The sequence below is a fragment of the Pygoscelis adeliae genome, unplaced genomic scaffold (assembly GCF_000699105.1).
Source record: "Pygoscelis adeliae isolate BGI_AS28 unplaced genomic scaffold, ASM69910v1 Scaffold186, whole genome shotgun sequence".
NCBI lineage: Eukaryota > Metazoa > Chordata > Aves > Sphenisciformes > Spheniscidae > Pygoscelis > Pygoscelis adeliae.
Genome location: NW_008825071.1, coordinates 1,321,966 through 1,337,717, shown reverse-complemented (window position 1 = coordinate 1,337,717; position 15,752 = coordinate 1,321,966). Strand labels below are relative to the sequence as shown.

At 47.9% G+C, this 15,752-nt stretch overlaps 1 protein-coding gene across 1 annotated transcript; it reads left to right on the top strand.

Annotated features, from left to right (window-relative positions):
• Positions 1–1,223: 1,223 nt before the first annotated feature.
• IRF4 (interferon regulatory factor 4) lies at positions 1,224–15,304 on the top strand. The gene is given in 9 exon segments (XM_009326447.1): positions 1,224–1,332; positions 1,335–1,487; positions 1,991–2,177; positions 2,982–3,070; positions 3,632–3,773; positions 5,549–5,656; positions 6,986–7,339; positions 11,392–11,504; positions 13,448–15,304. Coding segments are annotated over 9 exon segments (1,350 nt in total). The 5' UTR covers positions 1,224–1,272; the 3' UTR covers positions 13,592–15,304.
• Positions 15,305–15,752: the final 448 nt, after the last annotated feature.

Genomic DNA, 15,752 nt, shown 5'->3' with positions numbered 1-15,752 from the left:
TTTTTGGGGGTCTTCATACGGGCTCCGGCGGGCTATGCGCGGGGCAGCTGCAGCTCCGGCCGCCCCCCAGACACATCGTGCCCAGGGGAGAAGGTGGGGGACCAGGTTTGGTGTCCGGGGGGATGCTGCCGCCTGAGGAGGGGTGTAAGGGGTGCGGAGCTGCCCGTCTGCCCACAGTAGCGCACACGTGTCATACAAGGGGTCTCTGAAGGTCTCCCTGTGTGTAGAGGCAAAGACTGTGGGTGAGGAATCACTTTTTTATTGGATGTAATGGGGTAAAAAACCCCACCAGACTAAGCTTTTGGGCATTCAAGCGTTTTTTCAGGTCGGGGAGACAAACCTGACGCCAGGTCCCCATAACTGGTGTTGGTGCCCTCACGTTAGGATCTTTCCAGCGGGTGCCCATCACTGCAGAGCCGCACCGCTCCCTGTGTGTGCCTGCACCTCTGCGTGTAGCTAGGGCTCTGCGTGGCTGGCTGCAAGCTTCCACGTCTCTGGGGACACTGCCCTTGTGCCAGGCTCCATGGGTTGCTGTCTTTCCACTTTTAGGTATTTGCAATGTATAGATTTGAATGTTACTATATATGCGTGTTGGGAGCAGTTGCGGGGGTAAATACATATAGGACATCATGTGTTCAAATGTGTCTTGCTTAAGTGAGCTTGTGAAAACTACTTTGATGTTATAGTTAGATGCTGCATAAATCATAACTGCATGTGAAGCCCTCCAAATTGTGTGCATGTGTCTAACATTACGTATGTGCACTGTCATATGCAAATACATTTTTATGCAATTTTTTTCTTTTTTGGTTAAAAAGTAAAAACCCGGTTGAACTCCGAGCAGGACAGGGGGTTTGCGCCTTAAGTCACTTGCAATGAAAATTTCAACAACCTGCATACGTTCATGCAAAACAGTGTCGGGACAGGGGGGAAGTCTGTCAAAATCTGCAGCACGAGCGGTGCCTGGGGAGGGCTGCGGGGGGCTGTGTCCGGTTTCCTGAGGCTCTGTACCGTGTTTCCCGGGCTCCCCAGGGCCCCCCTGCATGCCGTAGCTGCCGTTTGGTGTGATACATGAGGCACCAGGGACTGGGGACCGCTGACGGGGCTCTACACGGGGACTTCAGCCAGCGCCTGACCTGTGGGTTTTCTTCTCCCCCCATCCTGCCCCTCTCCCCCTCCTCTGCAGCCCCCCAGAGAGCCGGTGCTTGGGTGTGTGCAGAGGCGGGCTTGGTGAGGCACCCTAAAACCCCCCACCCGACCCCCGACACGAGTGGCATGAACTTGGAGCCGGGCGAGTGCGGGATGAACTCGGTGAGCTGCGGCAACGGGGCGGCACCGGGAACCTCCGCCAGTGGCTGATCGACCAGATAGACAGTGGCAAGTACCCGGGGCTGGTGTGGGAGAACGATGAGAAAAGCATTTTCCGCATCCCCTGGAAGCATGCCGGCAAGCAGGACTACAACCGCGAAGAGGATGCCGCTCTCTTCAAGGTAGGGCTCAGCCCGGGGTCAGGGTTGTGGGACACAGCCGGGGCAGGAGGGATGCCCGGAGGCTCTGCGGTGGCTCCTTGCCATCCCGTCCTCGCTGCCCGCCTCTGCAGGCTGGCTCTGCTGGGTGCCTGCTGCCGCCGGCTGCCTGCCTGGTGGCCCTGGCTGTGCCCTGGTGTCCCCTGTGTTTGTGGGATGAGGCAGCCCGCCCTTTCCCTCTTCTCCATGTGGAGCTAAATGCTTGTGGGACTGCAGCACATCTATGTCCACATTGGATCATTTTCTCCCTTTCCTTGTGCCTGCTAAACTGTTTTTCCTACCTTACCATGCTGCTTTTTTTCTTAGCCTAAACCTGTAGGGAGTAAATTCATGCACGTATAAGCACACACATATATGCTGTTTCAAGCATTGTGGACCTGTACCTTGTAGTTGATTCTTTTTCTTTTTTCTTTTTTTTTTTTTCTTTTTCTTTTTCTTGCTCTTTTGATTATCTGAAATGTTTCCAGGCTTGGGCTCTTTTCAAAGGAAAGTTCAGAGAGGGCATTGATAAACCAGATCCCCCTACCTGGAAGACAAGATTAAGGTGTGCTTTGAACAAGAGCAATGACTTTGAAGAACTGGTGGAGAGAAGCCAGCTGGACATCTCAGATCCCTATAAAGTGTACAGAATAGTGCCAGAAGGAGCTAAAAAAGGTAAAGCATCTCCAATTCCCTGTGTAACAGAGTGTGAATATGTCTCGTTGTAAGCATATGAGGACTGAAGCGTGTTTTTCTGGAGAGGCCCCACAGTCTTTGAAGGAGCCAAAACGCAAGGCTCAAGTGCAGCTTGTTCTGATGACTTAAGAGGCTGCGTCTGCGGGAGGACTGTTGGCGTTCGAGTCAGAGCATTGAAAGGGAGCCCTTGCAGAGGATGCAGACAGGCGCCCTGCACATCGCTGGAGGAACTGCTCTTTTAGCTGGAGCCTCCCTGCCAGTTCTGTGTAGAGGGAGCCAAGCAAGCGGCTCAAGGGACAGGCAAAAAAAAAAAAAAAAAGCTTGCTGGATCTAGGTTTTGAATATAGGGAAGAGCAGAAGTGTTTTGAGCCAGACAGTAGGTAACTGCGGCGGGGGGAAGAGTTGGGAGCGAGGGATGCCCAGCCTGCAGCCTCCTGGGCAGAGGCTGGGGGCAGTGCCTGCTCTCCAAGAAGCCCCTGGTGCCAGGCAGGGCTTGCGGGAGGCAAAGGCTTGACAGGGCCCGGGGAGGGCATCGTGGTGCGCTGGGTATGACAGGGCAGCTCTTTTCTGTGGGGCACCGGGGAGCCCAGCGGGACAGACTGCCTCCAGGAGCTGCCTGCAAGGGAGGGCTGGGAATCTTGTCCCAAACGGGAGCTGGGGGGCATTTTGGTCCTCTGCTTGTTCAAAGGCAGGTCGTATGGATTTGTCTTCAATGTGCCAATTTCAGATTTCCTTTAAGATGCGGTTGACATCATTTACTTTTCATCCCTCTGGTGAACATAGGTGCAAAACAGATCAACGTGGAAGAGCAATCGTTAATGATGAACCATCCCTTTCCAATAACGTCTCCCTACACTTCACTACCATCTCAGGTGTGACATTAGTTATGCATTTCGCTTGGTGCTTGTACATTGAGCAGTGTCATTTCTGTACTATGTGCTATGTCTGGCTTTGCTGGCGTGGCTCTCTAGTTCTCTCTGGGAAGAAACTTTATTATGAAAACTGAGAAATCGAGAAGCAACTTTTCTAATGTCATATGAGGCCGCAGGGCAGTTGATTTCCCTTGGTGTTGTTTATCCCTGAGTAATAGCTTTTTTCTGTTGGGCGATAGCTATTAGTGCACTGCCATTCTGTTGATGCCAGAATGTAAGCACCCAATGAAGCCTTGCTCTTCCAAGCAGACATTTACCAGCAATGCTTTGACTGCCTTTTGTTATTCCACCCTGCTTATTATTTACACCGGTGGTGAGAAGTTTATTTGAAAGCCTCATTGGCGGTGGCGGCGAAGTGCCGTTTGCGTAGCGAGGGCAATGCTTAGACCTCTGTGGGCTTTGGCAGGGCAAATCAAGCAGCTGAAATGTGAAAGCTGGTGCAACGCAGAGCATTAGTTTTGACAGCTGCTGAGTAAAAGACTATCTCGTTAAATTGAATAGGTACCAAACTACATGGTGCCCCACGAACGGAACTGGAGGGAGTTTGCCCCGGAGCAGCCGCATCCCGACATCCCCTACCAGTGCGCCAGCGTCCCCTTCGCAGCTCGCAGTCATCACTGGCAAGGGCCTGGCTGTGAAAATGGTAAGACGCTCCCATTTAGGGTTGCTTGCTGAGGTTGGTCACCTAGAAGGGCTGCAGATTTCAGGTTTCTTATTTGTAGCTTTCATTGGAATTAACAGAAGTGGCCGGAGAGGAGTGCTGGGCTCCCTTCAAAGAGAGCCATGGGGCCCGTGGCAAGAGCCTTTGTCCTAGCTCTTGCTTTCACTGCCACCATATGTGCGGTGTGTGAGCTATGCAGTCCTCTGGGTTGATACAAGTCAGCCCCCAAAAGTCCTGAGCTGTCTCAAAAGCCCTGAGCAATAAGAAGGGAACCAATCCCCCCCCAAAACCCCAAATGGGAACATGTGTTCTTCAGCTTTGCTTTCTGATTTTGGCCCTTTGGAGGCACACATCAGTGAGTTTTTCCCTCCAGCCTTGTGGATTAGAATGGCATTATTCTCCCGAGAGGAAAGCTGAAATTATTACTTGATTTTAGTACTGTGGCAATGGGACAACTTGTCATGGATTGAGTCTCTCTTGGGGCTGGTGCAGCAGAAACAGAATAAAGGGACGTTCCCTCCCCCGAAGATCTCACAGTACCAGAGTGTAACATAATCATGGCTTTCCAAGCTCTGGCATCCTTAGGAAAAAGCCTGAATTGTGAAAATTGGCAATGCTGAAGCCTGCAGGGGATAAAACATAAGAGAAAGGGACCTGTGTGCTGTAGACCCTTGCAGGATAACTCACCTGAGGATGCGGGCTTTTGCTTCGTGAGGAGAAGCAGCTGGTTCAGAAGGGCAGGAAAGGACGGGAAGCGAGGAATGACTTCTTAGAGCAGATGCTACATTTTCAGAGGACAGTTCTCTAGAGGTTTTGGTGCAGAGAAATAAACTTCTGTTTCTTTGGGTCCGCTAAAAAGTAAATGCTCAGTGCACCGCAACTTTTGCTGGCAGTATATTGGAATTATTAGGCAGAATCCTTTGCTTTTAGTTGAGCTGTTTGCTAATAAAAAATCGAGGTATCAAGCTGAATGAACTCTGCACTGAAGTACATCCTCTGCAGCAGTTAAACACACGTTCGGACGCTTTGTTGGATTTGGAGGCAGTTGTTAGTGGCTGGTATTGGGTTTCTCATTGGGCTCTAAGACTTCTCCAAGAGATGCAGGTGTTTTGTATCTGCATCGCTCCAGCTCCTGATCGTGGTGGGTTCTGCCATTGGGAAAGGTTGTGTGCACTTGTCTGCAACTGCCTTGCATCATCCTCCAGAGACTTTCATCGACATTAAGAAACAGAGGAAAACATCAATTGGCCGTGTTATAATCCACTTACTGATAGGCATCTCTTGGAACAGTCTAATAGTACTCCTGGTAGTAAAACCCTAGTAATCTCCCGCTGCACAGTGTTCTTTACCTGCTTTTTAAACAGTGTTAATTCCAGCTTTATTGTTATACCTGTCTTTAGTAAAATTCCTTATACTGAATGGATTATTTTATGCAGGCAACTTTTAAGAGCACTATAGTCTAGTTAAAAATGTAAATTATTTCTGTAATAGAATAACACGTTAGGTAAGGAAAAAGTACTAGGGGGAATACTGAAATGCCAAGGGAGTATTTCATGCAGACCCAAATAAAAATGCCAACTGGTAGAGTTGGCATACCTGGAAAAATTGGGAAATAAGACCTTTTTAAGAAGAAGGGGGGAAGAGAGATTGTTCCTGGCAGGGCCCAGAAAAACTCGCTTTTGCATTGCTGTGATCTCTGCCCGAGCTTTTCTTTGAGGATTTAGGCAGCTGTCACTGACTTTTGTTTGTGAAAACAGGTTGTCAGGTGACAGGAACCTTTTATGCTTGTGCCCCTCCTGAGTCCCAGACTCCTGGCATCCCGATTGAGCCAAGCATAAGGTCTGGTGAAGCCCTCGCCCTGTCAGGTAAGGTCCGTAACCCCCCGGGCTTTCTGGGGAGCTTGACAAGAGACTCCCACTTCTGACTTGCCCTGGCACCGTCTCTCTTTCTGATGAAAAGAAAAGAGAAGAAAAAAAAGAAACCTCTTTAATGAATGAATTCGGTGTGTGGGCTTAAGCCTCTGTTTGCTCGGAGAGTTAAGCACTTGTAGCCCCAGCTCCAAGGGATCGAGAGACTGTGGTTAATGTTAATGGAAGCGCTTCACTGGCTCACGGTGTTAGTGCTGGGTTGCTTCAGTGAGCCACCAAATCAGGCCTTCCCAGGGGAGTTTGGAAATTTTGGGGTTTGTCAGTGACTTTTAGCTCAGTTTTTCATTTGGGGGGAGCCTCCAGAAAAGCTGGTGTTATCTGGGTACCTTGCTGTGCTCCTGCTGGTGCCATCTGGCTTTGCTCTGCTTCATTATTCCTGGTGAAAAAAAGGCATTCGGGAAAGAAAAGGAAAGTTATTTCAGCCAAGTTTGCAGACATCCAGATGCTGGCAGACTTTCTGAATAACTCTGGGAAAAGGTGTGGGAATGTGCTTTTCTCAGAAATAATGGTTAAACCTGTAACATGACGCTCGGCAGGTTTCTTAAGCGGGGTTGTTCTCCCGAATCAGGGTCTGTATGTATGTATGTATGTGTGTGTGTTTCTGTATATGTATATATATAAACATATATTGTACACACACACACACTTCTTTTTTATATATGTGTGTGTGTGTATATATATATTCAGCGCTGTGTGAGTTCTTAGGGGTCAGCCAAGTTGACCGAATGGCCATTTGAAAGTAAGGTTGGGGATTTCAGGTACAGCCCTGTTGGAACTGGAGCCAGCAGTCACTTCTCTTCAGGCAGCTGAGTGCAAGTTTGCAGGTCCCCTGTGCAGAAGCCTCTTTTATGCAAAATCTGGGGAGAAACACAGCTAATTCATGATTAAATCAGAGGAAGTGGACTGAGCCGGTGGGTTTAATTGTGATGTGAACTTGGAAAACGTGACCAACAACAACTTTTCATGTGCAGACTTTTCCTTTTAAATGGAAATGTGAAGTTTGCGGGATGTTAGTTCCTACCAAATTCCCACATCAGTAGCCCTTATAATAAAATGAGAGAGCATTAGTGCTACTGTGCCCCAAAAATTTTGGTATTTATATTCTTTAGATGATTTTTGCTAATGTGAGCCTGTCTTCTGGGTGGTGGTGACCACCAGGCTCAGAAATCTCATGCAAACCTGTCTCTTGGCGTTAGTACAGACCTGAAACATAAAACATTCATACTAACGTATCACAGTGATTCTTTTTTTTTTTTTTCCTTGTAGATTGTCGGCTCCACATCTGCTTATATTACCGTGAAATACTGGTAAAGGAGGTGACAACTTCTAGTCCTGAAGGTTGTAGGATATCCCATGGCCAAAGTTATGAGGTCAGCAGCCTGGAGCAAGTTGTCTTCCCTTATCCAGAGGATAATGGCCAGAGGAAGAACATAGAAAAACTACTGAACCACCTGGAACGAGGAGTAATACTGTGGATGGCACCTGATGGCCTCTACGCTAAGAGACTTTGCCAAAGCAGGATCTACTGGGACGGGCCTCTGGCGCTCTGCAGTGACCGACCCAACAAACTGGAGCGGGACCAAACATGCAAGCTCTTTGATACTCAGCAGTTTTTAGCAGGTAATTCCCACTATGGCTTTGGTATCGTTTCTGGAGATGTCACCTGGTTGCTCTCCACATCAGCTTTACAGGAGCATTCTTTTCGTTTTACCTTACGAGTTACAGTAAGAATTACTCCTCACTTCTTCTGGGCAAGCACAGTCAAGGGGTAGTTGACTCCTGAATAATCCTGTCAAGTTCTGCTCTCTGTGCACGTTCAGTGCCCCTGCACAAACCAGCAGGAGTGAACTGATGCTTGCCTGGTGACACGCCAAACCTCACATCTCTCTAAGAAGCGTAAGCAGGAACCTAACAAAATAGTCTTTCCACGTGTTGGGTGACAGAGGAAAGTGGATCCCGATCTTGGATCCGCTAGCGTAAGTCCTGGGTAGGTCTGTGGTCTGCACTCGTGCTGCTCTCAACCTGACCCAGAGCGAGCCTGAGATCTTGCTCAGAGTATACAAATATCAGCATGAATTTCAGTAGAAAGCCGCCTTTTCAGTCTGTGCCAGTGTTTAAAAGATATCGGGGGGGTGAAAAGGATTTCACAAGCTGTGGAGTTTCCAGATTGCTCTAAGCAGGGAGGTGCATTATCTCCCCAGAGCAATGTGGGAAGGTCTCGTTTTGCACAGGGCAGTTGGGAGCATCAGTACAGAGAGGGCAAGCGCACGCTTCAGGACGGTGCCTTCTCCTTCCAGCCCCTGGAGGGAAGGGGCAGAGCCTCAACCCCGCTTCCCAGCATTTCTGAGCAGTTAGAGGGAGGAAAGCTGTCCACCCAGAGAAACTGGTGGGAGCCGGTCATTGTCCCAGAGGACAGCAACTTGGCCAGCAGGTATATGTTGGCCCCTTTTTTGAGATGTGTGGCATCGCTACAGGTGAACTGAATGCCTATGGTTTGGCGTGTTTTCCCACTAGAACAGGGCATCAGCACTGGCATGAGTCTCTTAGAAGAATAACGCCTTGCAAAATTAAAAAAAAAAACAAAACCCCAAACCCAAACCAACAGCTTTAGCCTACTTTATATTCCAAGGTTGATGCACCATCCTAGCAAAATGGTCAAGCAAGAAATGCATTTAAAGAGAGAAATCTCATATGGATGTGAAAATTGACAGTTAGAAAGGGGAATTTGAGGTCAGGGTATTGGCTTGGGCTTCAATCACATGCTAATTTAAAGACGTATAATTCTGCCTCTGATGATGGTTTTGGAAATCCCTTTCCCTTTTCTCAGGTGGTTTTTTAGATGTACTCTGGGTTCTTCCAAACGGTTGACAGGACATCTCTTTTTAGACGCCTAACCCCAAAGATAAGCTCAAGCAATAGTTATTTTTTCCCCCCTCCTAAATTACTTATGCACCAATGCCTGTGCAAACCCAAGCACGTGGTTGAAGTCATAGTCTGTGGTGTGTGCAAAGTGAGTTTTTGCATGTGTGGATGCTCAGCTAGGTTTGTAAGTGACTTGCCATGGGTGTATCACATCTGCATGTTAATTGAATGTACTGAGGTCCCAGACTGCAGGCAAGCTTGGGGATTTCCCTCTTAGGAAACCAGGGCTTCCTTGGGAAGAGGCGCAGGAGACCTCTACCAGGAAAGAAAATATTGAACAACAGAGAAAGGGGCAGGAGCAGAACTACTGTGGACCACAGCTATTAGGACCCTGTTGAGGAGCTGGATCCTGCAATGCAAACTGCACCGGAGCATCGAGGCCTGTGTTGAGCAGCCTGTACCGTCGAGAAGGCTAAAATGGCAGTAAATCAGAAAACAGGTGGATGGTATCTGGAGAGTACTGCGTAATAAATACAGTAAATTGGGCTGGGTGGAGAGTAGGAGGATAGAGGAAGAGAATTTGGGAGCATGAGGGCAGCAGCCAGAGGAGGGTTGGCTTGGCAGAAGGAGGGGTGGCTGGAGCCGGAGTAGGAGGAGATGGGGAAGGTTTGGGGAGGTGCGTGGGGAGCCCTGCGGCGCAGGAGGAGGTGGTTGGACCTGGAAAGGGAGACGGAGAGAGTGGAGTGGTTTAGAGAAGTGCGATGCTGACCTCAAGCCCCAATTATCCTGCTGGTGGGAAAGAAAGGGCTTTCTTCTCCAGGTCCATGCCACAGGCTGCTGTGTGGCACTCCCAAAGGTATGCAGGATTTGGAGAACTGCTGAGGCCAAGTAAAACTGGGGGAAAGAGGAAGGTGGCAGGAGTTGCCCATTAGCAGTATGGCGTTGGACTGGCCTTGGGTGGATCGTTCTTCCCTGTCCTGTGGCAGCACAGAGGGAAGCAGGGTCCTGTGGAAAATCTCTCTTCTCTCCTGGCATACCTCCAAAAAGTTCACAGCGCTTTTAGGGGTTTTTGGGAGAGACTCTAGGAAGAACTATGCTTTACTCTGTGTTTTAAGTGAGCTGCCTGTTGTTTTACTCTTATAACTGACACTCCCAGTAAGACCTGTACCAAGCCAGGGTTGGGACACTATTGTGGTAGCCGCTGAATGGTTGGACTCGATGATCTTGGAGGTCTCTTCCAACCTTTAATGATTCTATTCTATGATTCTATGAAAAGCTTGCAGTTAGAGTAAAAATGGCAGGGGTGTATTTTGGGAAAAGGTGCATTTGTCATGCCAAGTTTGAAGACTCTCCTTTCCCTGTATAACAGGGGGTGCTTCATTATAAGATATTGGTTTTAATTATTAATTTCAACTTTTTCCAGAAAACATGAACAGGGTTATAAAATAAAATGAAATCTACAAGCAACTATGTAGCAATACTGCACATAACGCAGACTTTAACGAGGATATTGTGTTAGATGGAATTTTCTCTTTTCTGGAAGGAAATGCAGCGTCTAAAACACAACATAGTGATTTTGGTCCAAATGGAAGTCTCTTATAAAGGCCTCCGCTGCTATCTTTCGTAGGGGACACTTTGACTATTGGAATAATGTAATTTGACCTTTTTCCCTTTGTGCAAGGGTGTGGGTTAGTGAAGAGAGTGCAGGAGCGCAGAAGACACAGGTTCTTTTGCTGGCTCGGTGCATGGCTTAAATAAGGTCCTTCACCTTCCCGTGCCTCCCCGTCCCCCACTAGGCACAGTGATGACAGTGGCTCCATGACTGTGTCTAGCTGAGCCTTAATTTCGTGCCTGGCAGTACTTTGAGTCTCTGGCTCTACTAAGCCATTGGTTTCAGTGCTGCTGTTGGACATCCACTTGATTGGGTCCCAGCTACCACCGGTGTCTGCTCCAGGAGGTTCTGCTGTCAAGGCCCAATAGCAATACTAATGGGAAGACATCCTGGTTTGTGCTTATGAAATGTGCATCCTTGTGAGGCAAGGCAAATAGAAAAATTGCAGTGTTATAACTAGCTCCCCCTGACCTGTGGGAAAGTCTCCAAACTCAGTGTCCTCTCCTTACCTCTTGTCTTTTTCCTGACCTCTCTCATCCTCCCTTGGAGTTACTTCATCTTCTCCCACTGTGCTCCAGGGTCCTCCGTTTGGAGCTCAGCCATCCACAAAGTCTTTCTTACCGGCCTGTACTGGTTTTGGCTGGGATAGAGTTAATTTGCTTCATAGCAGCCCATGTGGTGCTATGGTTTGGATTTGTGATCAAAACAGTACTGGTAACACAGGGATGTTTTAGCTAATGCTGAACAGTGCTTGCACAGTGGCAAGGCTCTCTCCATTTCTCACTCTGCCCCCACAGCAAGTAGGCTGGGGCGGACAAGAGGTTGGGAGGGGACGCAGCCGGGACAGCTGACCCAAGTTGACCAAAGGGATATTCCCTACGGTGTGATCTCGTGGTCAGCAGTAAAACTGGGGGGGGGGGGGAGTTTGCCAGAGGTTGCTGTTGCTTGGGGACTGGCTGGGCATCGGTTGCCCAGTGGTGAGTGATTGCCTTTTGCATCTCTTGTTTTTCTTTGTTCTGTTTTGTCTTCTTTTTTTCTTTTAACCTGTTAAACTGTCTTTATTTCAACCCACAAGTTTTCTCACCTTTGCCCTTCGGATTGCTTCCCCCATCCCGGTGGCAGGAGCGAGCGAGTGGCTGCATGGTGCTTACCTGCCGGCCGGGGTTAACCCACAACACGGCACTTTCTCTCTTCCCAGAGCTGCAAGCCTTTGCTCACCATGGACGCCCGCTGCCGAGATACCAGGTCGCTCTGTGCTTTGGGGAGGAATTTCCAGATCCGCAGAGGCAGAGGAAACTAATTACAGCCCATGTAAGTAGGACTTCTGCCTTACCTGAAAGAAACATGTTCCTTGGAGGATATGAATCTGCCAGTCGGGCTTTTCTACCTTGTGTAGGTTGTGGGGGGAGGTAATAAATTCTTGAAAACGCGGCACCATCCAGACCGGGGTTGAATCCCCAGATCTGCCAAGGACTGACTGGTAGCTGTCAGTAGGGCAGAGCACCTGATTTCCCTCTCTGTAGAGCATCAGTGATCTCTTCTGCAAATCCCTTCAAAACCTAACGCTGAAAGGTACCCTGGAAGAGCTGGGCTGTGTTTTTATTGCCAGCCCAGTTGTGCAGCTCCTTGGGCTGCCAGGCCGGTGCAGGACGCGGTGCTTTCACAACTGCTGCAACTGAAGGTGCTCCAGAATCGCCACCTGCATCTCAGGGACCTCAGCCCTTAATGGGATGCAGGGGCTGCCTGTGCAGCTTCGGGGTTAAGGTAGCTGGCAAGCTCATGGGCTGACTGACCACAGTTCGCACACACTCAAAGCTAGTGTTTCGGGATGCTATCTGAGAGAGGGTGATGACAGAGACTGAGACCAGGTACTTTCTAAATTGGCTGTATTGGCCCATAAAACCACAAGAGAGGTGATAATGCACACGTTAGCGGCAGAGCTTAGCTTATTGCATCCTTGGGAAGAAAACTGGTGTCTCTTAATTTTTTGAAGGCCCCTTTGGTAGCAGCACGGGTCCCAAGTCAGACTTTTGTCATAAGCCATGGCCTCCCCTTAGCTGTGTAGCTTGAGTACTGCCACACTGCTGCGTAGTGAGTCTCCGAGGTGGAAGGTGGGAAGCTCACAAATCCATCCCAAGCTATCCATCCCTCCTTCCTAGCAGCCCTTCTCCAGCCCCCTTTTCCATCTGCTGTCCTGGCAGCTTTTCTGTGAGCCTGTACCTCCTGCTCTTTCCAGAGCTTTGTTTCCCCCTTACCAGTTGCTCCTCAACTTGTCGGGCTGTCCTGGCTTGTGGGCTGGTGGGGCTCCACCATCCCACCAAACAGCTATGCCCCGGGAGCTGTCTGGCTCACCTGCCCCGCTGCCTTCCCATCTCCCCCATGGCGGGACGGGAGGTGCTCAGCTGCCTCTGAATGCCGATGAGAGAAGGGGAAGTGGGATCAGCGGGGCTGCTCCAAGGCAGCGATCCCTTCTGGCTCTCTCCCTTCCTAGAGGTGGGACCCACAGACAGCGTATTTTTCCTCCAAAATGATGCCTGTGTCTTAAAGTGGAGGGGCCTGTTGGTCCCCCGAGAGTAAGCAGAGCTTCAGGTGTTTGTTCTCAGTGTGCAACTTAAACATTTGCAGTCAGAGCCCAAAGCCCTGAGGGGGAACGGTGGTTTCTGAAGAGACAGAAGTGAAGACAGTGTTAAATCATACAGATCCCTCTTGGTGGTTGAACAGATTCCTCATCAGAGCTTGAATGAACAGAAACAAGAGTAACCTTGGTGTTAGACTGAAGTCTACTTTCAAACACAGTTGTTTGGCAGCGTACCTCAGTCTGCCCAAGGGCTCCAGCATTTCAGGTTAAGTCCTCAAAGGACTTTACAACGCAGATGAGACTTACAGCACTTTGCGTATGCATTTGAACATGTCGAGTGGCCACGGAAGTGTCTGGCCTGTAGGCATTGCTCACACCCAGGGGCTGGCTGAGGGGCTGCAATTGCTAATACATCATTTGTGTCACTGGTACGTGCCCTTCTAAACAAAGGCCGTGGTGGTAAGGAGTGTGTGCAGTTAGCAAGGCACTTGGCAGCAGAACAGGCAAGCCCTAGCTTAAAACAGAGATCAGTGAGACCACTGAAATCGTTTTCCCACTCTGGTAAGCAGAACTGTTTTGTCCTGCCTTGTTTTTAACTTAAACCCACTGTAAATAACTAAGATGAGGAGCATGAAATTTTGTCACATGTCTGATTAACATTTTGTCTGTTCTTAAGGTTGAACCAATGTTTGCCAGGCAGCTGTATTACTTTGCTCAACAAAACAGTGGACATCTTCTAAGAGGCTATGATTTACCAGAACTTGTGACTAGTCCAGAGGATTATCACAGATCTATTCGCCATTCCTCTATTCAAGAATAAGCCTCAGAAAGTTTTTGTTTTTAAAGGCACTGTAAAGATTATGCAGAGTGGAGGAGGAGATCTGGGTCACAATTTGGAGATCCACATCACAGCTGGATGTGTTCAGGGGTTCAATGATAGGAAAGTGAACTAGGACAACCATATTGTATGATACAAATGACGGGTCTTCAACGTTTGGATGCTACATCTCACATAAATTCCACTGTCGCTGAGAATAACACAAAACTGACAAAATGATTGCTATGTTTACGTTTGCTTAATGTTCTCCTTGGGTTTTGAGGACTGATTCTTACCGAAGACTTAAATCCAGAGTTTACACTGTTACATTTGCAGGGCTATTTATTTCGGGTTACTGATCTCAGGGAAGGTACATAAATTTGCGGTGATCCCAATTTGAAACTGTAGCTACTGTAGGTGGGTAGCAAACGTAGATGGTTTATTGAGAGTAGCTAATACATGTAAGCGGTTATAAATTTAGATTCATAAGTGTGATGCCTATATTCTTGTATAGAATATTTCAGCGTATTTTTTAAAAACAATGCAATTCTTCAGAGACGTATTTTTTTAATGGCTGACTGACATTTGTCCTGACAATGAATTTTGTTGCTGCCACTGTTGTTATTGGATTAGCCCCCATAATAGCAGTTTCTAAGGTGATGAATTTATGGCACTGTGTTAAGAAAAGTGACCGTTCAGCTCATAGTACCTGTGTATTTAGTGGATTAACCACGGAAATTCTAGAGTCCCAAAGAGCAGGTTTAAAAATAAATTACATTTTTCTTATAATTGAAAGCTACTATGCATTATATATATATGTATATGTATGCATTAGAGTTAAGTTGGCAGACCTTGAAAATAGCACAGAAATGGTCCTGCTAGCCCTTTTTTGATGTCACTCGCGTGAGCCTGGTTAAAATAACTACCACCTCTGACTTGTACAGAGCCAGCTCTGCTCTTCCTGTGCACTCGCAGCTTCCTTCCAGTGGTACTGAAATGAATGTGAAGGGAGAGTTCAAGGAGAGCAGCATTTGGCCTCCCATATTAAGACAGTCAAGGAAATACTTGTTTTAACGTTTGTTTTCAAAAATTTTACCGACGTATAATTTGATCCAATTTGCAGCTTTTAATGGTAGGGTGCCGTTATACAGATGAGGAGAAGAGGTCTGTTGGGTATGCGTGTCAGTGAAATTTCCTCGCTGGCGAGCAGACCGTGTGATCTTACTAGCTTTAACTCCAGAACACGATCTCCCTATGCTTAACAGACATACTGCACTTGAATTTCTAAATGAGGAAGAAAAAACGGTACTTGGTCTGGCAGCAGACTTGTGTTCTAGGGACTATGAATTTATACATCTTAAAGATGCATACTCTTTTGGGATATATTATCCCCCTCCTTCTCAACAGAGCCAAACAGAATTGACAAATCATTTTTACTTTTGCGTTCTTTGTTACTTGAAGTATTTTTCCTGGCTTAAAGATTTTCACAGGGAGACCTCTTTCTGAGACATTAAAAGCACTGCTCTAGGTGACTTTCAGAGCTTCTGCAGATGTTTTTGGCCTGTGCATACATTTCACTGAAAGGGGCTTTTGTGTTCAAACTGAACTGGTACAATACAAATATTTGTTGTGTTTTCCACTTTTTTTCTAGCGGTCGTTGCTTCGTATGCTCATTGCTTCAGCTCACATCTTAGAATAAAGTCCTTATTCCCTACCAACTTGATTCGTATGTGTTGTTTTCAGTAGCGGGACAAATCTAACGAACGGCCTCGGTTCTGTACTGCGAACCTGGGCAGCACTGCTGGCTAAGTCTATGGGGAACTGTGTTTTAAGCCAAAAGTGCAGGGAAAGGTCAAAAGGTAAGGATTTTTTCTTACGAAAATGTCTGCGATATTAGCTACAGTTAGTAGAAAAAGGGAAAATACGGAGGTTGCCCTTTGGCTGTTGGTTTCCCGGACCATGGATGGCCTCGGTTCTGTACTGCGAACCTGGGCAGCACTGCTGGCTAAGTCTATGGGGAACTGTGTTTTAAGCCAAAAGTGCAGGGAAAGGTCAAAAGGTAAGGATTTTTTCTTACGAAAATGTCTGCGATATTAGCTACAGTTAGTAGAAAAAGGGAAAATACGGAGGTTGCCCTTTGGCTGTTGGTTTCCCGGACCATGGA